Here is a 24,049-nt window from a genome sequence, read left to right as displayed (position 1 = left end):
AGGCTAGTTTCCACTTTAGATTTTAAACAAAGAAACTCAGTCTAATCTCATAACGGACTGATAGTAACTAAGTATACATCTTGTAATCTCATGGCTGGACTACTGCAGCTCCCTCCTGGCAGGTGCTCCCATGTCCACTATTAAACCCTTGCAACTCAAAATGCAGCTGCTTGTCTGGTTTTTAACCAACCTAAACACTGCCACATCCTCCCCACTGCTGCGTTCTCTTCACTGGCTTCCTGTAGCTGCACAAATTCAGTTTAAAACACTGATGCTCGCCTACAAAGCCAAAAATGGACCAGCCCCAAGCTACCTTTGTGGTCTAATCAAACCCCGCTCTGTACCGCGCAACCTCCGAGTGACTAGTCTCGCTCGACTTGATTCTCCACCCTGTACTCGAGTAAGAAAAGCATCAAGGCTCTTCTCTGTACTTGCACCCAAGTGGTGGAACAAACTTTCTCTGTCTGTCTGAACATCTGAGTCTCTTGCTGTCTTCAAAAGACGATTAAAAACCTTCATCACCTCTTTTTACTAAGCACTTAAGCTGACATGTACTTACTTACTAACTCTTACTCATTTCCTGCAAAAAGAAAAAAAACCTGTTGGTTCTATCAGGGTCTCAGCAGATTTGTGTTCTTGAACTGTTGTCTATTTAAACTCGAGTAAGGTAATGTTTACTATGGAAGCACTTCTGTAAGTTGCTCTGGATAAGACCGTCTGCTAAATGCAGAAAATGTAAATGTACATCTAAAAATAGAAATGCATTGGATAATTGAAAGCATTTGACAATATTAGTTTAATTTCCATCAACCACTTTATACTGGTCAGGTTAGCTTTGAGGGCCGATAACACTGGGAAACTTGACGCAAGGAAAAAATACCCTGGACAGGGCGTCAGTCCATTGCTGGGCTTCGGCCATCAGCCTGCTCTGATGTCCAACAGCACCTCAACCTTCTCCCCATATATTGTCATGTGATGTGAAAGATTGCACACAAATTCACATGTGCAGAATGTGACATCAGGCAGACTTCATACTGATGCGAAACAGCTTCCCTGTTTGATTTATTCTGGGAATGAAAAGTTTCACTGAGTATAATTTTATAGAGTTGTTTTGTCTATTAGAATTCAAGTGGTTTAAAGGTTTTTCTGATAAGTCACAATTATAACACACCCTTTCTAGAGCAACTCTTCAGCTTCACTCTCAGTTCAAATCAGCTGTTGTAAATCAATCCAAGCAACCTTTTTAACTGACAGCATTAATCAAACAATGTTGGTTAATTAAATACTCATTAATATTCTCGTTATTTACATTGCTTATGAGGCCCCACTAAGCTTCCTCTGCCTGCTCTCTGGACTCCGGAAACCGAATGTAATACTTAATTTAACAAAGTCCTCAAAACAGACTATGTCACCACTTGACTACCTATCCTTATACAACTCAATCAGATTTAGATTTCCAAAACACAGCTTTATTTTTACTGACGGATCGAAAACAGAGACCCATGTGGGTGCAGTGTTTTTTTTACCAACGGCCACTGTAACAGTATCCGTCTCCCTCATCATGCCTCAATATTCACGGCAGAGGCTCATGCGCTCCTCTTGGCCATCAGACACATAATTATTAGTCCTGATAAACACTGTGTGATTTGCTCTGATTATTTTAAATCCTGCATGCAAGCTCTTGAGTCCATGAGAACAGATCATCCAATCAGCCAAGAACTGCTTAAATTGGACAAAGAACTTTACACCAGAGGAGTTTCCATTGTCTACTGCTGGATTCCCAGTCATAGTGGCATAGAAGGTAACAAAAAAGCAGATAGCTTGGTGAAGGAAGCGAGAATTACTCTGCTGTTGGAATTACACTGGTTTTAACAAAGACTTCATAATCTGCATTGCCACTTTAAATGCCTAAGTTTTAATATTGGGACTTCTATTTTTAGAATTTTTCAAATGGTCTTTTTACCTCTATATCTTCATATTTGTGTCAGTGTATATATATATTTGCGCTTTAGTGTGTTTATTCTTATTCTATTTTTATATTCTTCTTTTATTCTAGTTTTATTGTTTAATTAATGTTTAATGTTGCACCATGGGTCAGAGAGTAACGCAACTTCAATCCTCTGTATGTCCTGTACATATTGCAGTTTTTGACAATAAAGCAACTTTGACATTGACTTTGAGAGACAAAGAGATTGCTTGGAGATGCATCCCAATAACTGATGCCTACCCAGACATCAAAGATTACTGCAGAATAAAATGGCGAGAAGATTGGTCCAGCAATTCCCAAAACAAACTGCATAAAATGACTTCCCACATCTTTGTTAAACACAACCAAGACTTTTAAAAAAAGCAAGATCCGACAATTATAACCAGGTGCCGAATTGGTCATACTGCCCTCACCCACCCAATCTATTTAAGTGCAAATTGATTTGCTAATAATATTGATATAACTAAACTTCTCTAACTACAGATGATGATATGTGTTTGTAGAGAAACATGATGGAAGCTTCATATCTCAGCAGGAGAAGTGAACCCACTGGCTCCCTGTCTGTATCAGGACCCAGACCCAGTTATTCTCATAACCCTCCTCCCACTGTGGCTGACAGAAATAGTAAGTATTATCACAAATCCTGTTATCACAAATCCAAGAAACTATTGAAGTAAAATGAGGAAGATTCTCCTATCAGAGTTTAACATGGGTGTCTTTTTTTGTTTTCAGCTCAATTAAGACAGGTTTCTCCAATGTCTGCTCCTACATCATCAGAAGCAAGGACAAGGTAAATATGCCCTATGCTGTTGTATTATACACACTGCTTTTTTCCTCCCAAACTAGTCATATTCAATTACCAGATCTCAGTTATGAAGAACCCCTTTGAGGTTCTGCGTGCCAGCGTGTTTTACTGCTGCACCACCCCAGCGTCCATACACACTGCTTTTTAATTGTACTCTGTGCTCATCTACTCACTGTGTCTGTTCATTAGTTTTCCTCGTTCTCATTTTCAGAGTCGCTACATGGAAACGTTCAGAGCCTCCATCCAGCGGACCACCAACGGTTACAACCAAGAGAAGGAGACGAGTATCTCCAGGACCTGTCATCGTCATCAAGGATGAGCCAGAAGACGATGACGATGTTCACTTTGTAAGCATTTAAATGTAGTTTTAGCAGTTTTCCATTAATAGAAGCAGAGCACTTTGTGTTCTTTGTTTATTTGTAATTTAGGAACTTTGAATTAGCTTGTCAGATGCAAAATAATTCACTTTAAGGATTAGAAATGCAAAACACAGAACCAGCCATGTCAAGTCAAATTTATTTGTATAGTGCTTTTTAAAGTAGACAATTTCTCAAAGCAACTTTACAGAATCCAGGACCGACAGACCAATAACCCCCGTTGAGCAGCCGAGGGCGACAGTGGCAAGGAAAAACTCCCTTAAAATTACAGGAAGAAACCTTGAGGGGAACAGACTCAGCAGGAACCCATATTCCTTGGGTAGCCTGGAGAATAATTTGAATAAATAGGATTTACACCAATCATACATACACAAAATTAAATTGAACTAAAAGTTATAACTAGCCAAAGAATATAAAAATATATACAATAATAAATATAAAAATAATAATGTAAACAATTGGAGTTCTGCATTATTCAGTCCAGTCTGTAATAAAGTTCGTAGTGAGTTCTGGACATTTTTGGTGCAAACACGCCAGGTTCCCGTCATATCTAGCAGGAGCTGCATGGTTGGCACAGCAGTCTTGACTTGCGGTCTTCAACCTTGGGTGTGTAAACAGGTTTCCTCCAGAACTACCTTTGGGTAAAACAACAGAAAATGTAGTTAAAATGTGAAATTGTTAAGTGATCAATAAGAGCCAAGCTGGTTTGTCTACATTTCTCCAGACATTAACATTAAATACATTTAATAGCTTTTTACTAGGCCTTTACTCTTATTCCTCAATAATGATAGCAGGCAAGACTCCCTTGCTAGCTGTCTAGCATCTCATGATACCAGTGTTGCTGGGGAGGGGGGTGAGGATGATTTGTTGTAGTTCACCTTGTAGCTAAAATTCTCATCAGTGGACATTTTTTTTTCACAATCACACACATACAAACAGGCTCCTGTCTGTAAACAGGAGCACACTTCTTTAAACAGAGAAACGGATCAGTTTGAATATTTGTAGCTTGTGTTTGTAATGAAAGATCTCAGTACAGATTCATTATTAATGATGATGATTACTCAGATGATAGCCACATTAGGGTATGATTGAATTAAGTAATTAACATGATGAAGTATTGGTTGATATACTATTAGTTAACACAACACGCAAGCTTGATTAATATATTTAGGTGTAGCCACTATTTATAGATGCAGAACAACAAACAGCAGGATATTTTTTCATAAAATAAGAACAGGAAAAGATCTTCAAATGTAATGATTTGTCTCTACAAACAAAGATCAGTATTGTTCAGACTATGGTCTTCTCTGTGGTTCTTTATAGGTGTGAAAGCTAGACAGCAAAAAATCAGGACAGAAAGAAGATTAATGCTATAGGCGAGGTTTAAGGCACATTTGTTAGGTTTGTGTTTTTGGGGGAGCATATTTAATATGGATATGGTTCTTTTTTGGGTGTATTTAATAGGCTTGCTGTTTTTAATAGGCTTGCTATTTTGGGCATACACCGATCAGCCATAACATTAAAACCACCTTCTGGTTTCTACACTCACTGTCCATGTTATCAGCTCCACTTACCATATAGAAGCACTTTGAAGTTCTACAATTACTGACTGTAGTCCATCTGTTTCTCTGCATGCTTTGTTAACCCCCATTCATGCTGTTCTTCAATGGTCAGGACCACCACAGAGCAGGTATTATTTAGGTGGTGGATCATTCTCAGCACTGCAGTGACATGGTGGTGGTGTGTTAGTGTGTGTTGTGCTGGTATGAGTGGATCAGACACAGCAACGCTGCTGGAGTTGTTATATACTGTATCCACCCACTGTCCACTCTTACCGAGTTGGTCCACCTTGTGGATGTAAAGTCAGAGACGATCGCTCATCTGTTGCTGCTGATTGAGTTGGTCATCTTCTAGACCAGAGGTCACTAACAGGCGGACCGCGGTCCGGGTCCGGACCCAGAAGCTGTCCCATACGGACCCGGACCTACAGCCAAAACAGAAAGTTAGGATTTGAAACCTGACGGAGCGCTTCTATTTTAACCGGCGCAGCTTTTGTAGTCTTTACGGTAGCGGTTTAGCGGATGAGAACCAAACACGTGACACCACTCAGCCAATCAAGTCTGTGCATTCCAGCCGGTAAACACTGCGACTGCAGTGCAGACAGTTGAGAGAGTTAGAGGCGAGTTACATGTGGAAAGACGGTGGAAAGAAAAAGAAAGATAGCAAACGTAGAAAAAACGAAGGGAGAGATACAGACGACCGTGCAGGAGAAAGTTGAGAAAAAGACGAGTGAGACAGGAGACAAATGGCGCTCTCCAAAAAAGAAACGTGTACAGCGAAAATACAGCATTTAATCCGTGATGAGAGACTAATTTCTGTTCTTACTTCCCACTGGAGCACAATTTATTTTTATTTTCTCTTAATTTGATAAGAGAAAGGTTTTATAAGGTGGGGCGGCCCGGGTCCTCTCTGTGTGTGCATGTTCTCCCCGTGTTCGCGTGGGTTTCCTTCGGTGCTCCGGTTTCCTCCCACAGTCCAAAAACATGCAAGTGAGGTGTATTGGAGATACTAAATTGTCCATGACTGTGTTCGATATAACCTTGTGACCTGATGAATCTTGTGTAATGAGTAACTACCGTTTCTGTCATGAATGTAACCAAAGTGTAAAACATGACGTTAAAATCCTAATAAATAAACAGACATTTGATTTGACAGTTATTGATAACATGCAGATGTTGATACAACTACTAGGCTACATTATACTATATTGTATATATGTCATAGTGGTTAAGGTACTGGACTAATAAACAGAAGGTTGCCGGTTCAAGCCCCGCCACCACCAAGTTGCCACTGTTGGGTCCCTGAGCAAGGCCCTTGACACTCAATTGCTCATTGTGTAAGTCGCTTTGGATAAAAGCGTCTGCTAAATGCTGAAAATGTAAAGGTAAATATCAATATATTTACATTATATACAGTGTATCACAAAAGTGAGTACACCCCTCACATTTCTGCAAATATTTCATTATATCTTTTCATGGGACAACACTATAGACATGAAACTTGGATATAACTTAGAGTAGTCAGTGTACAGCTTGTATAGCAGTGTAGATTTACTGTCTTCTGAAAATAACTCAACACACGGCCATTAATGTCTAAATAGCTGGCAACATAAGTGAGTACACCCCACAGTGAACATGTCCAAATTGTGCCCAAATGTGTCGTTGTCCTTCCCTGGTGCCATGTGTCAAGGTCCCAGGTGTAAATGGGGAGCAGGGCTGTTAAATTTGGTGTTTTGGGTACAATTCTCTCATACTGGCCACTGGATATTCAACATGGCACCTCATGGCAAAGAACTCTCTGAGGATGTGAGAAATAGAATTGTTGCTCTCCACAAAGATGGCCTGGGCTATAAGAAGATTGCTAACACCCTGAAACTGAGCTACAGCATGGTGGCCAAGGTCATACAGCGGTTTTCCAGGACAGGTTCCACTCGGAACAGGCTTCGCCAGGGTCGACCAAAGAAGTTGAGTCCACGTGTTCGGCGTCATATCCAGAGGTTGGCTTTAAAAAATAGACACATGAGTGCTGCCAGCATTGCTGCAGAGGTTGAAGACGTGGGAGGTCAGCCTGTCAGTGCTCAGACCATACGCCGCACACTGCATCAACTCGGTCTGCATGGTCGTCATCCCAGAAGGAAGCTGACGCACAAGAAAGCCCGCAAACAGTTTGCTGAAGACAAGCAGTCCAAGAACATGGATTACTGGAATGCCCTGTGGTCTGACGAGACCAAGATAAACTTGTTTGGCTCAGATGGTGTCCAGCATGTGTGGCGGCGCCCATGTGAGAAGTACCAAGACAACTGTATCTTGTCTACAGTCAAGCATGGTGGTGGTAGCATCATGGTCTTGGGCTGCATGAGTGTTGCTGGCACTGGGGAGCTGCAGTTCATTGAGGGAAACATGAATTCCAACATGTACTGTGACATTCTGAAACAGAGCATGATCCCCTCCCTTCGAAAACTGGGCCTCATGGCAGTTTTCCAACAGGATAACGACCCCAAACACAACCTCCAAGATGACAACTGCCTTGCTGAGGAAGCTGAAGGTAAAGGTGATGGACTAAACCCAATTGAGCACCTGTGGCGCATCCTCAAGTGGAAGGTGGAGGAGTTCAAGGTGTCTAACATCCACCAGCTCCGTGATGTCATCATGGAGGAGTGGAAGAGGATTCCAGTAGCAACCTGTGCAGCTCTGGTGAATTCCATGCCCAGGAGGGTTAAGGCAGTGCTGGATAATAATGGTGGTCACACAAAATATTGACACTTTGGGCACAATTTGGACATGTTCACTGTGGGGTGTACTCACTTATGTTGCCAGCCATTTAGACATTAATGGCTGTGTGTTGAGTTATTTTCAGAAGACAGTAAATCTACACTGCTATACAAGCTGTACACTGACTACTCTAAGTTATATCCAAGTTTCATGTCTATAGTGTTGTCCCATGAAAAGATATAATGAAATATTTGCAGAAATGTGAGGGGTGTACTCACTTTTGTGATACACTGTATATATATATATATATATATACTGTATATACAACCCCTGGCAAAAATTATGGAATCACCACTCTTGGAAGATGTTCTTTCAATTGTTTAATTTTGTAGAAAAAAAAGAAATCACAGACATGCCACAAAACTATCATTTTTCAAAATGTCAACCTTCTGGCATTAAGAAACAATAAAAAAAAGAAACAAATATAATAGTTGTGGTCAGTCACAATTGCTTTTTTTAGATCAAGTAGAGGAAAAAAATATGGAATCACTCAAATCTGAGGAAAAAATTATGGAATCACTCTGTAATTTGCAGTTCAAAAACAAAACATCTGCAGCAGATTAGATTTGCTAATTATTCTTCAGTTTAAAAAGAGTGCTTACACCTCGGAGAGCTGTTGCACAAAGCAGATTGTCATGAATCATGGTTCCAACACAAGATATGTCAGTTGAAACAAATGAGAGGATTATAAAACTCCTTCAAGAAGATAAATCATTGTGGAATGTCGCAAAAGATGTTGGTTGTTCCCAGTAAGCTGTGTTTAAAATCTGGACCAAGTACAAACAAAATGGGAAGGTTGTAAAAGGGAAGCATACTGGTAGACCAAGTAAGACATCAAAGCATCAAGATAGAAAACAAAGCAATATGTCTTGAAAACAGAAAATGCACAACAAAACAAATGAGAAACAAGTGGCCGGAAAGTGGAGTCAATGTCTGTGACTGAACTGTAAGAAATCACCTAAAAGAAATGGTATTTACATACAGAAAAGCCAAACAAAAGCCACCATTAACACCTAAAAAGAAAAGAACAAGGTTAAAGTAGGCTAAAGAAAAGCAATCGTGGACTGTGGGTGACTGGATAAAAGTGATCTTCAGTGATGAATCGCGAATCTGCATTGGGCAAGGTGATGATGCTGGAACTTTTGTTTGGTGTCTGTCCAATGAAATTTATGAAGATAACTGCCTAAAGAAAACATGTTAATTTCCACAGTTGTTGATGATATGGGCCTGCATGTCGGGTAAAGGCACAGGGGAGATGGTCTTTAATAAATGCCAAAGTCCACATTGAAATTTTGGACGCTTTTCTTATTCCATCAGTTGAAAGGATGTTTGGTGATGATGACTTCATTTTTCAAGATGATAATGCATCTTGCCATAGGGCAAAGGACGTGAAAACTTTCCTTCAAGAAAACATATAATGTCAATGGCATGGCCTGCAAATAGTCCGGATCTCAATCCATTTGAAAATCTCTGGTGGAAATTGAAGAAAATGGTCAATGACAAGGTTCCAACCTGCAAAGCTGATCTGGCAACAGCAAGAGACAGTTGAAGGCAGATTGATGAAGAATACTGTTTGTCATTAGTTAACTCCATGCCTCATAGAGTTTAAACCATTATAAAAGCCAGAGGTGGTGCAACAAAGTAATAATGGTGCAGTGTTTTCTAATGATTCCATAATTTTTTCCTCAGATTTGAGTGATTCCATATTTTTTCCCTCTACTTGATCTAAAAAAAAAAGCAATTGTGACTGACCACAACTATTATATTTGTTTCTTTTTTTATTGTTTCTTAATGCCAGAGGGTTGACAGTTTGAGAAATGATAGTTTTGTGGCATGTCTGTGATTTCTTTTTTTTTCTACAAAATTAAACAATTGAAAGAACATCTTCCAAGAGTGGTGATTCCATAATTTTTGCCAGGGGTTGTATATATATATATATATACAGTGTATCACAAAAGTGAGTACACCCCTCACATTTCTGCAAATATTTTATTATATCTTTTCATGGGACAACACTATAGACATGAAACTTGGATATAACTTAGAGTAGTCAGTGTACAGCTTGTATAGCAGTGTAGATTTACTGTCTTCTGAAAATAACTCAACACACAGCCATTAATGTCTAAATAGCTGGCAACATAAGTGAGTACACCCCACAGTGAACATGTCCAAATTGTGCCCAAATGTGTCGTTGTCCCTCCCTGGTGTCATGTGTCAAGGTCCCAGGTGTAAATGGGGAGCAGGGCTGTTAAATTTGGTGTTTTGGGTACAATTCTCTCATACTGGCCACTGGATATTCAACATGGCACCTCATGGCAAAGAACTCTCTGAGGATGTGAGAAATAGAATTGTTGCTCTCCACAAAGATGGCCTGGGCTATAAGAAGATTGCTAACACCCTGAAACTGAGCTACAGCATGGTGGCCAAGGTCATACAGCGGTTTTCCAGGACAGGTTTCACTCGGAACAGGCTTCGCCAGGGTCGACCAAAGAAGTTGAGTCCACGTGTTCGGCGTCATATCCAGAGGTTGGCTTTAAAAAATAGACACATGAGTGCTGCCAGCATTGCTGCAGAGGTTGAAGACGTGGGAGGTCAGCCTGTCAGTGCTCAGACCATACGCCGCACACTGCATCAACTCGGTCTGCATGGTCGTCATCCCAGAAGGAAGCTGATGCACAAGAAAGCCCGCAAACAGTTTGCTGAAGACAAGCAGTCCAAGAACATGGATTACTGGAATGCCCTGTGGTCTGACGAGACCAAGATAAACTTGTTTGGCTCAGATGGTGTCCAGCATGTGTGGCGGCGCCCTGGTGAGAAGTACCAAGACAACTGTATCTTGCCTACAGTCAAGCATGGTGGTGGTAGCATCATGGTCTTGGGCTGCATGAGTGTTGCTGGCACTGGGGAGCTGCAGTTCATTGAGGGAAACATGACTTCCAACATGTACTGTGACATTCTGAAACAGAGCATGATCCCCTCCCTTCAAAAACTGGGCCTCATGGCAGTTTTCCAACAGGATAACGACCCCAAACACAACCTCCAAGATGACAACTGCCTTGCTGAGGAAGCTGAAGGTAAAGGTGATGGACTAAACCCAATTGAGCACCTGTGGCGCATCCTCAAGTGGAAGGTGGAGGAGTTCAAGGTGTCTAACATCCACCAGCTCCGTGATGTCATCATGGAGGAGTGGAAGAGGATTCCAGTAGCAACCTGTGCAGCTCTGGTGAATTCCATGCCCAGGAGGGTTAAGGCAGTGCTGGATAATAATGGTGGTCACACAAAATATTGACACTTTGGGCACAATTTGGACATGTTCACTGTGGGGTGTACTCACTTATGTTGCCAGCTATTTAGACATTAATGGCTGTGTGTTGAGTTATTTTCAGAAGACAGTAAATCTACACTGCTATACAAGTTGTACACTGACTACTCTAAGTTATATCCAAGTTTTATTTCTATAGTGTTGTCCCATGAAAAGATATAATGAAATATTTGCAGAAATGTGAGGGGTGTACTCACTTTTGTGATACACTGTATATATATATAAAACATTCCGGACCTTTGCTTCAAGAAATTTTCTCTAACTGGACCCCTTTAAATTTTAGTTGAATACCCCTGTTCTAGACCTTCATCAGTGGTCACAGGTCGCTGCCCACAGGGTGCTTTTGGCTGGATATTTTTGGTTGGTGGACTATTATCAGTCCAGCAGGGACAGTGAGGTGTTTAAAAACTCCAGCAGCATTGCTGTGTCTGATCCACTCATACCAGCACAACACACACTAACACACCACCACCATGTCAGTGTCACTGCAGTGCTGAGAATGATCCACCACCCAAATAATACCTGCTCTGTAGTGGTCCTGGGAGAGTCCTGACCATTGAAGAACAGCATGAAAGTATGTAGAGAAACAGATGGACAACAGTCAGTAATTGTAGAACTACAAAGTGGAGCTGATAAAATGGACAGTGAGTGCAGAAACAAGGAGGTGGTTTTAATGTTATGCCTAATTGGTGTATGTAATAGTGTTGCTGTTTTGATCATTTAATAGTGATGCGATTCTTTTTTTGGGCATATGTAATAGGGTTGCGTTTTTATGCATATTTAATAGGTTTGTCGTTTTGGGTATATTCAATTCGAATGTGTTTTTTTTACATATACAGTGTATCACAAAAGTGATACCCCTCACATTTCTGCAAATATTTTATTATATCTTTTCATGGGACAACACTATAGAACTAAAACTTGGATATAACTTAGAGTAGTCAGTGTACAGCTTGTATAGCAGTGTAGATTTACTGTCTTCTGAAAATAACTCAACACACAGCCATTAATGTCTAAATAGCTGGCAACATAAGTGAGTACACCCCACAGTGAACATTTCCAAATTGTGCCCAAAGTGTCAATATTTTGTGTGACCACCATTATTATCCAGCACTGCCTTAACCCTCCTGGGCATGGAATTCACCAGAGCTGCACAGGTTGCTACTGGAATCCTCTTCCACTCCTCCATGATGACATCACGGAGATGGTGGATGTTAGACACCTTGAACTCCTCCACCTTCCACTTGAGGATGCGCCACAGGTGCTCAATTGGGTTTAGTCCATCACCTTTACCTTCAGCTTCCTCAGCAAGGCAGTTGTCATCTTGGAGGTTGTGTTTGGGGTCGTTATCCTGTTGGAAAACTGCCATGAGGCCCAGTTTTCGAAGGGAGGGGATCATGCTCTGTTTCAGAATGTCACAGTACATGTTGGAATTCATGTTTCCCTGAATGAACCGCAGCTCCCCAGTGCCAGCAACACTCATGCAGCCCAAGACCATGATGCTACCACCACCATGCTTGACTGTAGGCAAGATACAGTTGTCTTGGTACTTCTCACCAGGACGCCGCCACACATGCTGGACACCATCTGAGCCAAACAAGTTTATCTTGGTCTCGTCAGACCACAGGGCATTCCAGTAATCCATGTTCTTGGACTGCTTGTCTTCAGCAAACTGTTTGCGGGCTTTCTTGTGCGTCAGCTTCCTTCTGGGATGACGACCATGCAGACCGAGTTGATGCAGTGTGCGGCGTATGGTCTGAGCACTGACAGGCTGACCTCCCACGTCTTCAACCTCTGCAGCAATGCTGGCAGCACTCATGTGTCTATTTTTTAAAGCCAACCTCTGGATATGACGCCGAACACGTGGACTCAACTTCTTTGGTCGACCCTGGCGAAGCCTGTTCCGAGTGGAACCTGTCCTGGAAAACCGCTGTATGACCTTGGCCACCATGCTGTAGCTCAGTTTCAGGGTGTTAGCAATCTTCTTATAGCCCAGGCCATCTTTGTGGAGAGCAACAATTCTATTTCTCACATCCTCAGAGAGTTCTTTGCCATGAGGTGCCATGTTGAATATCCAGTGGCCAGTATGAGAGAATTGTACCCAAAACACCAAATTTAACAGCCCTGCTCCCCATTTACACCTGGGACCTTGACACATGACACCAGGGAGGGACAACGACACATTTGGGCACAATTTGGACATGTTCACTGTGGGGTGTACTCACTTATGTTGCCAGCTATTTAGACATTAATGGCTGTGTGTTGAGTTATTTTCAGAAGACAGTAAATCTACACTGCTATACAAGTTGTACACTGACTACTCTAAGTTATATCCAAGTTTCATGTCTATAGTGTTGTCCCATGAAAAGATATAATGAAATATTTGCAGAAATGTGAGGGGTGTACTCACTTTTGTGATACACTGTATGTATGCAAATTTAGGCATATTTAATGGGGTTGTAATTTTGGGCATATTTAATAGGCTTGTGTTTTGTTGGAATCTAGTGATTTTTATATTTAATAGGGATGCAGATTTTAGCTTATTTAGTTTTAAACTAAGAGAGTCCACCAGTGTCCATTTATTCGTAGTCAGTTACAGTTGGAGAAACAGATGGACTACAGTCAGTAATTGTAGAACTACAGAGTGCTTTTATATGGTAAGTGGAGTTGATAAAATGGACAGTGAGTGAGCTCATGTGTAATAAATAACAATATCACTGACTCTCCTGGAACTACTTTCCACACTGTAAAGTGTGTCTGGGAAATTGTGCCTATAGCAAAAAATCTTGGCTTACATTCAAAGTTCCAGTTCATCCCACAGGTGTTTAGTTAAGGTTGGGTTGAGGTCAAGGCTCTAGAGACATTCTGTTCCCTCTGACTGACTAAACTTGTCAAACTGTGTCCTCATTGACCTCGCCTTGTGCACAACGGCCACGTCATGCTGTAATAAAAAAAAACGTACTCATGCCTAGTTCACACTACACGATTTTTGCCCTGATTTTCGCTTGCCGACTGGTCGCCCCTAGATTTGCCGGCTCGGAGGCAACTCGACTTTTGATCGCTATGTGACCTGCTCAACGACTTGATCCAAGCGGCTCGCTGAGCGCTCGGCTACTGAAGAGCGTTATCTAGCATGCTAAATATCTGGATCTCAGTCAGGTGACTGGCAGGGTAAGAGTTGTAAAACGTGGGACAGGGGCATAATATAATTTATATCAGAATGTATCGGCACACACAAGTTTTACAGTATTTCTGACCTTATCGTTCTTGACAAAACATAACACCAACGTTGCATTGCAAAAAAAAAATATTTATTAACCTCCAACTTACTACAGAACTGACAATCCCTGCTGGTTGCATAGCCAAATCAACTCAGATTAATTTATTTTTCCTCTTTGCTTTTATGCTGCACATCCTCATCACTTCTCGCGTTTGTTTTGGTGACAAAACGTAGTTTGGGAGACCAGACAGTCTCATCTGTGATTCCTCCTGATGGTAGATCATGCAGTGTGAAACCCCCTATCGCCGATCAGTCATGTAGTGTGAAAAGCACATGGACTGGGAAGACGCCCGAGAGAGCCAGTCGTGTAGTGTGAACTGTACGGCGACCTGAACAACTTAAAAGTTGTGTAGTGTGAACTTGGCATTACTCTAATGTTGCCACAAAGTTAGAACTATATCATGTGTTTGTATAGCAGTGGGTGTGACTAAAACTCTATGATTAGGAGGGATGTCTATGTTTTTTTGACCACATAGTGTACATGATTATGTAACCAAGGTCACCATCAATCCTTGCAGCAGATTACAGATGTTAAAACATTGAAATTGCTGTTTTTTCTGATTGCATTCCAACAGATCTGTATTTTGATGTTTTAATAATCTTGTGTGCATTTGTTTTCTCATGACAGGTTAAGACCACTTCCAAAGCCAGTCTTCCAGACAGCACTGGGGTTCAGTCTCAGACGCCGCAGCAGGGTTCAACTCCTACAGGAGGACAGCAGAGGAACCCTGGCGGTGAGGAGGACCCTAATGAGGACTGGTGTGCAGTCTGTCAGAACGGAGGCGAGCTGCTCTGCTGTGATAAATGTCCTAAAGTCTTCCATCTCAGCTGTCATATCCCCACTCTTACCGCCTCCCCAAGGTAACCAGAACTGATCCAGCTCTTTTAAAATGCATCAGCCATCAGCAAGTTATACTTCATTATTTGTCTGGTTTTCGTGGTATCTACAGTTTCATAATATTCACTTCAATTCTGCCTTTTGCACTTTCATTTCATTAATTCACCTTATTTTATCTATATTTGCGCATTATACATATGCCTTATCATCACTTGCATTTATTCATATTCTCATATTCTCACTGTTTCGGCTGCTAATTGCATTTCGTAGGCTTGTACTTGTACTTTCTCAATGACAATGAAGTTGAATGCAATGCAGTTTTCCCCCCACTCCGACACACTAGAATTTATTTTAAACATTGTAATTTATACAAAACTACAACTTCTTATTACGTATTACAAATGGCATAGATTATGTATATTCATTTTTTACTGTGTAACTCACATCTTTTGCTAGCTTGCATAAGCATGCCTCATTCATTCAAGCATGAAAGGTTCCAAAAGTTCATAATCGACCCAAAGAAAGCTACAAAGTCACTGAAACAAGCAGGGACTTCCTAGAAAAGTGCGTTGTCAAGACAGAAACATGTGGCTCTAAAACATACAGGGGATTCAAAAGTATTCAGATCCCTTAATGTTTTAACATTTTTGCCTTTTCCATTGCGCAATACTCACAAGTTTAATGTGTTACACATTACAACCCAGTGCTGCACTGTTTAAAACCACCTCCTTGTTTCTACACTCACTGTCCATTTTATCAGCTCTACTTACCATATAGAAGCTCTTTGTAGTTCTACAATTACTGACTGTAGTCCATCTGTTTCTTTGCATGCTTTTTTAGCCTGCTTTCACCCTGTTCTTCAATGGTCAGGACTCTCCCAGGACCACCAGAGAGCAGGCATTATTTAGGTGGTGGATGATTCTCATGGTGGTGACATGGTGGTGACATGGTGGTGACATGGTGGTGGTGTGTTAGTTAGACACAGCAGCTGCTGCTGGAGTTTTTAAATACCGTGTCCACTCACTGTCCACTCTATTAGACACTCCTACCTACTTGGTCCACCTTGTTGATGTAAAGTCAGAGACGATCGCTCATCTATTGCTGCCGTTTGAGTTGGTCATCTTCTAAACCTTCATCAGTGGTCACAGGGCGCTGCCCACGGGGCGCTGTTAGCTGGATATTTTTGGTTGGTGGACTATTCTCAGTCCAGCAGTGACAGTGAGGTGTTTAAAAACTCCAGCAGCGCTGCTGTGTCTGATCCACTCATACCAGCACAACACACACTAACACACCACCACCATGTCAGTGTCACTGCAGTGCTGAGATGCATCCACCACCCAAATAATACCTACTCTGTAGTGGTCCTGGGAGAGTCCTGACCATTGAAGAACAGCATGAAAGGGGGCTAACAAAGCATGCAGAGAAACAGATGGACTACAGTCAGTAATTGTAGAACTACAAATTGCTTCTATATTGTAAGTGGAGCTGATAAAATGGACAGTGAGTGTAGAAACATGGAGGTGGTTTTAATGTTATGGCTGATCAGTGTATGTCAGGCAAGGTAACACCAGCAGTTAGATGAACCAAGGGAACCATTTGAATAACTCTGGATAGTAAAATAACAGTAGCTAAAGTATGTATTGAAATAACATGGGTCAAAGCTACAGCTTTCAGGGTGCTCATACACATCTGTCAGATATTTTAGACTTTTGCTCAGTCCAATGACACATTTTTCTTATGCCAACCTCTCCCTGCCTCTTTCCTGTTTGCAGTGGTGAATGGTACTGCTCGTTCTGTCGGGACCTGAATTCACCTGAAATGGAGTACGACACTGATAGCGGAGGGGGTTCCAGTAACATGAAACCAGATCCTGATTCAGAAACATTTACAGCTGTGGACAGACGGGTATGGTTCTGTATTTCACTTTCTTTTGTGCTACTTTACAGTAAATAAAATACTTATGCTTGGTTACATGAAGAGCTAAATTTCTCACAACAGTTTGTTCATGTTTATTCTTCAAACAGAAATGTGAGAGAATGTTGCTTCGCATTTACTGCAATGAACTCAGCACTGATTTCCAGGAGCCTATTACACCATTGGTAAATTTGCCTATATTGCATTAACTTTTATGACCATTTTTGTATATTTTATACTTATACAACACTTTGTTTTGTTTTTGTAATTTGCAGACTATGCCAGAATACAGCGAGATCATTAAAACACCGATGGACTTGTCTATTGTGAAAAGCAAACTAGAAGGCAGGGGGAGCGCCAGTTACAGGAGCACCAAGGACTTTGTGGTAGACATCAGGCTTATTTTTAAAAACTGTGCCACTTTTCACAAGGTAAGAAATCTTTTCTCTTAAGGTGATACCTTATAGGCATTGCCTTCTGTATTTAGCATCTCATATTCCACACACCTAATAATAGCTATCATCACCCAATAACTGAAGCAGCTAAAAAGCCAAGGTCATGACATAAAGTTCTGCTGGATTCCAGGTCACTTAAAGGAAACAACTTGCAGAAAAACAGACTTGACACGTCTCAACACTTAATGTCCCCGCTCCAACAGTGTCCTTACCTACCATCTGATCTCAGACCAGCCATAAAAGCATACACCACAGCAGTGTATGCGGTTGGCGGTTGGTGGAGAAAAGCATGACAGGCAGATTGATATTCTTCTGATTCTCTAGCTGCCAGAGTAGATGTAGATAATCTAGAATCTGGGCTTACTCTGCGTCTGTAAACGAAGCGTGAAGTGAAAAAGCCGACTTCCTTTTTTTAACGACGTCTGTACAGAACTTTCTAATCTGCACTACCCTAACCGGGACGACTTCTGCACGGTTTGAGAGCGAATGAGGCTTTACGAGGTTTTTGTGTAATTTTTCTTGTATATTTTTACAAAGATGTGTATTTATAAATGTGTTGAAGATCTGGGTGAACAGTATTTTTTTGTCAGTGAAAGTGCTGCATAAGCAGTGACTGTATAATAAGTAACAGGAATGATGTGCCTTTTATGAAATATTATTTACATCAGTACCTAAAAAGACTTTTACTAGGTAGGAACTAAATTATAGGTAGAAATGATAAAAGTATGGGAAATGTTTATCACCAATAAACTCTTAAGAGATCCATCCTACTATAAAAGACAGAATTTAGTACCCCAAAGTGATAGGTACAAATCACACAAGATGCCATATAGGACACACCAAACTTACTTATAACTACCTGCTAAAGGGAGACCAGACCCCCACTTCCCCCCTCTGTGGAACAAGAACCTCTTTTACGCGACAACGCCTGTGATTGGTTGGTTAAAAAAAGAGGCATGCCATGAAAACAAACATGGATGAATTTGAGCATCGTCAAAACACAAACAAGCATTTTCGTATTTGAGGTGGAGCATGAAGGCTTGCACTGTTGCTGGTTGTTCTAGGTTTACATTCAATTGTTAAGGGAGGCTGTGCTGTGTATTGTAGCTTCCATTTATTCTATCTCTAATTATAGGCATAAAACTAAATTTAATACATTATAAGTAACAATATGTGTTCATACTGCTGGGCATTTCTTTTCAACAAGAAATTTATTTAATAATAGTAGTGGGAATGGTAATTATTAACCAATTGACAAACAAATCAGTCATCAATTGATGGATGCAGTCTAATTAAAATATTTATTTAAATACATTTTAAGAGTTGGCACTTGATTTAAATTGACAGCTGAGCTCCAGATTACTTACACACACAAGCAGCTCAGTGTGAGAGTGAATTGTAACTCACTCTTGTTTGCTGTTTCAGGAGGACGTGGAGATGTCCAGCGTTGGAGCGAATCTGGAGAGTTTTTTTGAAGAACAACTCAAGGTCCTGTATCCAGACCAGACCTTCGCCGATGTTAAGTCTGAACAAGCTGCTTCAGAACCGGAACCCGAACCTGCACCCGAACCTGCACAGGCAGTCTCATCCCCAAAAGATCCAGAAGAACCGGTAGCTCCTTCACCAAAAACGACCTCTCCAGAAGTCCCTGCGGTGGAGGAGACTGTGGAAGGCAACGATGATAGTCCTCCAAAGGAAGAACCTCAGTCAGAGGAACCTGTAGAGAATACAGTGAGCTCAGAGAAACCACCAGAAAGCTGCAGCCCTAAAAATACAGCCCAGGAGCAGAGTGATGGAAAGGATCAGGAAGGTTGATTGGACTACCGAAATAGTTTTGCCAAACCGTCTTGTTCGATTTTTACGTTGCTGTCCTTCTCCCACTCCACTCTACAGACAGTGGGTTAGATTTGCAATAATAATAATAATAATGGATAAATAATCATGACAAAAAAGAGCAGTATTGCTCATTAGGGTATGTAAAATAGGCACAATTTAAGCAGGTGTAAAAAGTAGTAATTATTGTTTTTGAATTCTTGCAATCTTGAATACTGTATCAGTGTTGAATATGACATCTCCAAAGTATCAACATTTTGATTTGCTTTATGTATATTTATTTGTGTTGTTTCTGAGTTTAATTTGATCAGGTACTCTGGAAACAGGCACACAAAATAAATGAAATATAAAATGAAAAACAGTTGATTTTGGTATAATGTGGTGTTTTAAAAAGTGTGAATTTTGAGCATTGAGCTAGTTAATTTACAATCTTATTCCTTGAGATTGTAATGAATGTGCTTACCGGACGAGCAAGTCATTTTTCAGTCAGGAAAGTTTGCACTCTTGGATGCAGATTTGCCTTAATTCTTGATTGTGTGCTCCACCACACAAACACCATGTGGTTATGGTCTCATGGGGGCCTCTTTCTACTGATAAATAGGCAACAGAGGAGTGACAAAGTGTACAGAGCCACAGATGGACTACAGTCAGTCATTGTATACCCACTAAGTTCATCTGTATAGTAGGTGGAGCTTAGTAAACTATCAATGCATGTATATTCCAGATGGGTGTGCCTAATAAAGTGCTCAGTAAATCAAAATGCTCGTATTTAGTCCAGTGTACATTTTGCAACAGCAGAATTATTTTACATTCTTATTCCTTTACATTGTAGTGAATGCGCTTACTGGTCCAGCCAGTCATTTTTCAGTCAGGAAAGTTTGAACACTTTGGATGCAGTTTTGCCTTTATCCTTGATCCTGTGCATACTTCAATGGGTATGACATCATAAACAAAGTATAATGATGTTGATACGTCCACAAAGGTGGGTTGTGTAGATAAAGGTGTTAAACAACCAGTAACAAGACCAGCACGAATGATGATGAAGGTTTTAATGAAATAACAAGTCATCTACAACACCAGATAACACCACAAATGCATATACAAAACACAAGCAAGTGATAATGTTGGTGGACAAACCTGGGAGAAAGAACATGGACAGTACCAAAGAAAAGTAAATAATTAAACAAACTACACTAGGCTGTATGTTTAGGCTCTAACCTACCTAAAAACAAAAGCTAATTGCTACCCTAGGCTAAACTACCAAAACTACAAGAGGTGGTACCTGCCCTCTAACCTAGTGTGCCATAAACACAACTTATAAATAATCATTAAGTAGTTGATCTTTTTTTATTTCGTTTTAATAAACAATGAAGTGAATTCTTATATGTATAATTCACATCTAAACAAGGGTGGCACGGTGGCTAAGTGGGTAGCACTGTCGCCTCACAGCAGGTGGGGCGGTCTGGGCCCTTTCTGTGTGGAATTTGCATGTTCTCCCTGTGTCTGCGTGGGTTTCCTCCGGGTGCTCCAGTTTCCTCCCAAAGACGTGCAAGTGAGGTGAATTGAAAACACTAAATTGTCCATGACTGTGTTCGATATAACCTTGTGAACTGATGAATCTTGTGTAATGAGTAACTACCGTTCCTGTCATGAATGTAACCAAAAGTGTAAAAAAATCACGTTAAAATCCTAATAAACATCTAAACAAACTCTGGGATAAATCTGTTCTAGTCCCGTCCTTACCGTAAGAATGATGATGATAAAAACCAGTCCATCTGATGTGCGTCCTGATTAGTTGTTTCTGATGTACATGCAGACCTGTGATCTAGAGCTAAACCTTTAGGTCTATAAGAAAATAGTCAATAAGCTTGGAGAAGGTATAGATTGGGTCAATGCATGTACAGTAGTGTTCAAAAAAATAGCAGTGATTTTAAAAAAGTGAATAAAGCACAAAATCATTATAATAAGTTTTATTTCCATAAATGCAAATGCACTGAAAATACTACACATTCAATTCTAAATCAAAACATTAACAACATTTAGCCAGTTTGTGTTAATCCTTAACATAAAGTTAAAAAAATTAATATTAGGCTGTTCAAAAAAATAGCAGTGCAGCATTTTTCTTTAAAAACTCAAAAAATGTATAAACTTTACTTTAAATTACTGAACTAATATTTAGTGGCATAATAATTGTTTCTGAGATCTGTGTTGCATGGAGTCGACCAACTTATGGCACCTCTGAACAGGTATTCCAGTCCAGGATGATTAAACTACATTCCACAGTTCTTCTGCAATTTTAGGTTTTGTCTCAAAAGAACGTGTTTCAGATTTCAGCCCACCAGTTCTCTATGGGATTGAGGTAGACCCAAAAAGAAAAATTTTGCTTTCATCAGTCCACAAAATGTTGAGCCATTTCTCTTTGGACCAGTCAATGTGTTCTTTGGGAAATTTTACCCCATTCAGGACGCGTCTTCTTCTTAACAACGGGACTTTGTAAGGAGTTCTTGCTGGTAAATTGGCTTCACTTAATCATCTTCTGTACTCACTGGGAACTCCAGATGTTCCTTGATCTTTCTGGAGGTGATCACTGGCTGAACCTTTGCCATTTTGGCTATTTTTTATCTATTCGAACAGTAGTTCCACGCTTCCTTCTGCGTCTTTCAGGTTTGGTTGTCACTTCAAGGCATTTGAGATCATTTTAGCTGAGCAGGCGATAATTTGCTGCACTTCTCTGTATGTTTTTCCCTCTACAATCAACTTTTTAATCAAAGTATGCTGTTCATCAGAACAATGTCTGGAACAACCCATTTTACCCAGTATTTCAGAAGGAAATGTGCTATGACTAACATGTGCAACATTTGCCCCCCTCCTACATTACATAAGGGCCAAAATTTACACCCGTTTTTCTGCAGAATGAATGCTATCACCAGTTGAAATCCTCACTGCTATTATTTTGAACAACCCCCTTTCAATCAATGCTTCGATTACTCAGAATGAGCGGCATGCATGTTCTAATTGTTGGGTTTGTTTTGTTTTCAATACTCTACTACACTTTCAAGTAAATTTTTTTTGCTATGTAGAAATAGCTTTTCTTCTAAAAACAGTGATTTATCAGGTTAATGGTGTTGGACTGCTATTTTTTTTAACACCACTGTAAATTAGAACTGTAGCGAAAACAATGAAGTACTAAAAAAACTGTTGGCTTTAGGCACAACCCCAAAAGAAAATCTTTTAAAAAGCCTCTAAGGAAAAAAATTGATGGGCTGTCTGCAGGTCCTTAAATCAATTATTAAATTCTGTTGATTCCTAAGTTACATGGTCCTAAATATTATTATTTTACTCTTTCAAGACATTTAACATTATTATTTTATTTATTTATTTTTACCAATCTGGTCATGTCCAATTCTCAATTATTAATTCACTGCTGCTTGCACAACCCCCAGTTTGATCAGAGAGCTGGATCACACATCCCTTCTGACACGTCTCTGGTGTAGGCACCCGGATCAGTTCTGTAGATCGCATCACAGTATCAGTGAAAGGGGACTCTGTTTGACCTTTGATCTCTCAAGCTTGACTTTGTGTGTGTGTGTACCCAGCCAGTTCGGTGGCTCTGCTGAAATTCAAGCTTGTGAATTCGAGCCCGCTGCACTGGTTCCACCGAAGCACAAAGGAAGGAGTGTATTAACTGTTTTTAAACACCTCAGTGTCAATACTGGGGGGAAAATAAACAGAGATAAAACCAGAAATACAAAACCAACAGTATTTTGATAGTGTTCACTGATTAAATACTAAAGCAAGAGTTTGCATGTAAACTGTACACCCACAACGAGCGTTCCTAATAAAGTTTCAACCGTGTTAAAAATCCCAACAACACTGCTGCACCTGTTACACTCAGACCCAAACACACACACACACACACTAGCATGTTATTATCATATTAGTGTCATTGCAGTGCTGAGAATGCTCCACCACACAAACACTATCTGGTTGGTTATGGTCTCATGGGGGCCTCCTTCAACTGATAAATGGGTTACAGAAGAGTGACAAAGTGTACAGAGCCACAGATGGACTACAGTCAGTCATTGTATACCCACTAAGTTCATCTGTATAGTAGGTGGAGCTTATTAAACTATCAATGCATGTATGTATCAGATGGGTGTGCCTAATAAAGTGCTCGGTAAGTCTATCAAATAAGTAAAATGAAATAAACACAAAATTCTTATGTCTGTTACCAAATTGGACATTTTCTGAGGACAGAATGGTGCAGTGAATAATGTGATGCTCATGTTAATAAATAGCATGTGTTTCATATTAGCATTTTTAAATTGAATTTGATTCTGAATGTGTTGCCCTTTTTCATGTCTTATAAAGCATTACATTTTATGTACATACATACTGCATGGACAAAAGTATTGAGACGCCCCTTCTAATAATTGAATTCATGTTTCAACCACAACAATTGCTAACAGATTTAATAAGTCAATTATATGAAGAAAATTATATGATTCCTTTTCCAGCATGACTGTGCCCCTGTGCACAAAGCAAGATCTATAAAGACATGAAGAAAAGCTTTGTGTAAAGAAACTCAGTGTCCTGCACAGAGCCCTGACCTCAGCTCCACTGAACAACTTTGGAATTAACTGAAACATCAAGTGAGACACCAATCAGCCATAACATTAAAACCACCTCCTTGTTTCTACACTCACTGTCCATTTTATCAGCTCCACTTACCATATAGGAGCACTTGGTAGTTCTACAATTACTGACTGTAGTCCATCTGTTTCTCTGCATGCATTGTTAGCCCCCTTTCATGCTGTTCTTCAATGGTCAGGACCACCACAGAGCAGGTATTATTTGGGTGGTGGATCATTCTCAGCACTGCAGTGACAATGACATGGTGGTGGTGT

At 40.4% G+C, this 24,049-nt stretch overlaps 1 protein-coding gene across 2 annotated transcripts in view; it reads left to right on the top strand.

Moving 5' to 3' along the window:
- trim24 (tripartite motif containing 24) overlaps positions 1-20,851 on the top strand; it is a 42,013-nt gene extending 21,162 nt beyond the window's left edge. For both annotated transcript variants that reach the window (XM_062996448.1, XM_062996447.1), the window contains exons 11-18: positions 2,491-2,611; positions 2,720-2,777; positions 3,004-3,139; positions 14,731-14,963; positions 16,713-16,845; positions 16,965-17,039; positions 17,130-17,285; positions 18,735-20,851. In XM_062996448.1, coding sequence (XP_062852518.1) covers positions 2,491-2,611; positions 2,720-2,777; positions 3,004-3,139; positions 14,731-14,963; positions 16,713-16,845; positions 16,965-17,039; positions 17,130-17,285; positions 18,735-19,124 — 1,302 coding nt within the window. In that variant the 3' untranslated portion in view covers positions 19,125-20,851. The remainder of the gene's footprint in view (positions 1-2,490; positions 2,612-2,719; positions 2,778-3,003; positions 3,140-14,730; positions 14,964-16,712; positions 16,846-16,964; positions 17,040-17,129; positions 17,286-18,734) is intronic.
- The last annotated feature ends 3,198 nt before the right edge of the window (positions 20,852-24,049 follow it).

Source organism: Trichomycterus rosablanca, chromosome 1 (genome assembly GCF_030014385.1).
Source record: "Trichomycterus rosablanca isolate fTriRos1 chromosome 1, fTriRos1.hap1, whole genome shotgun sequence".
Classification (NCBI taxonomy): domain Eukaryota; kingdom Metazoa; phylum Chordata; class Actinopteri; order Siluriformes; family Trichomycteridae; genus Trichomycterus; species Trichomycterus rosablanca.
The sequence above is the reverse complement of the archived record's forward strand: the minus strand, read 5'-3'. Positions and strand labels throughout refer to the sequence as shown.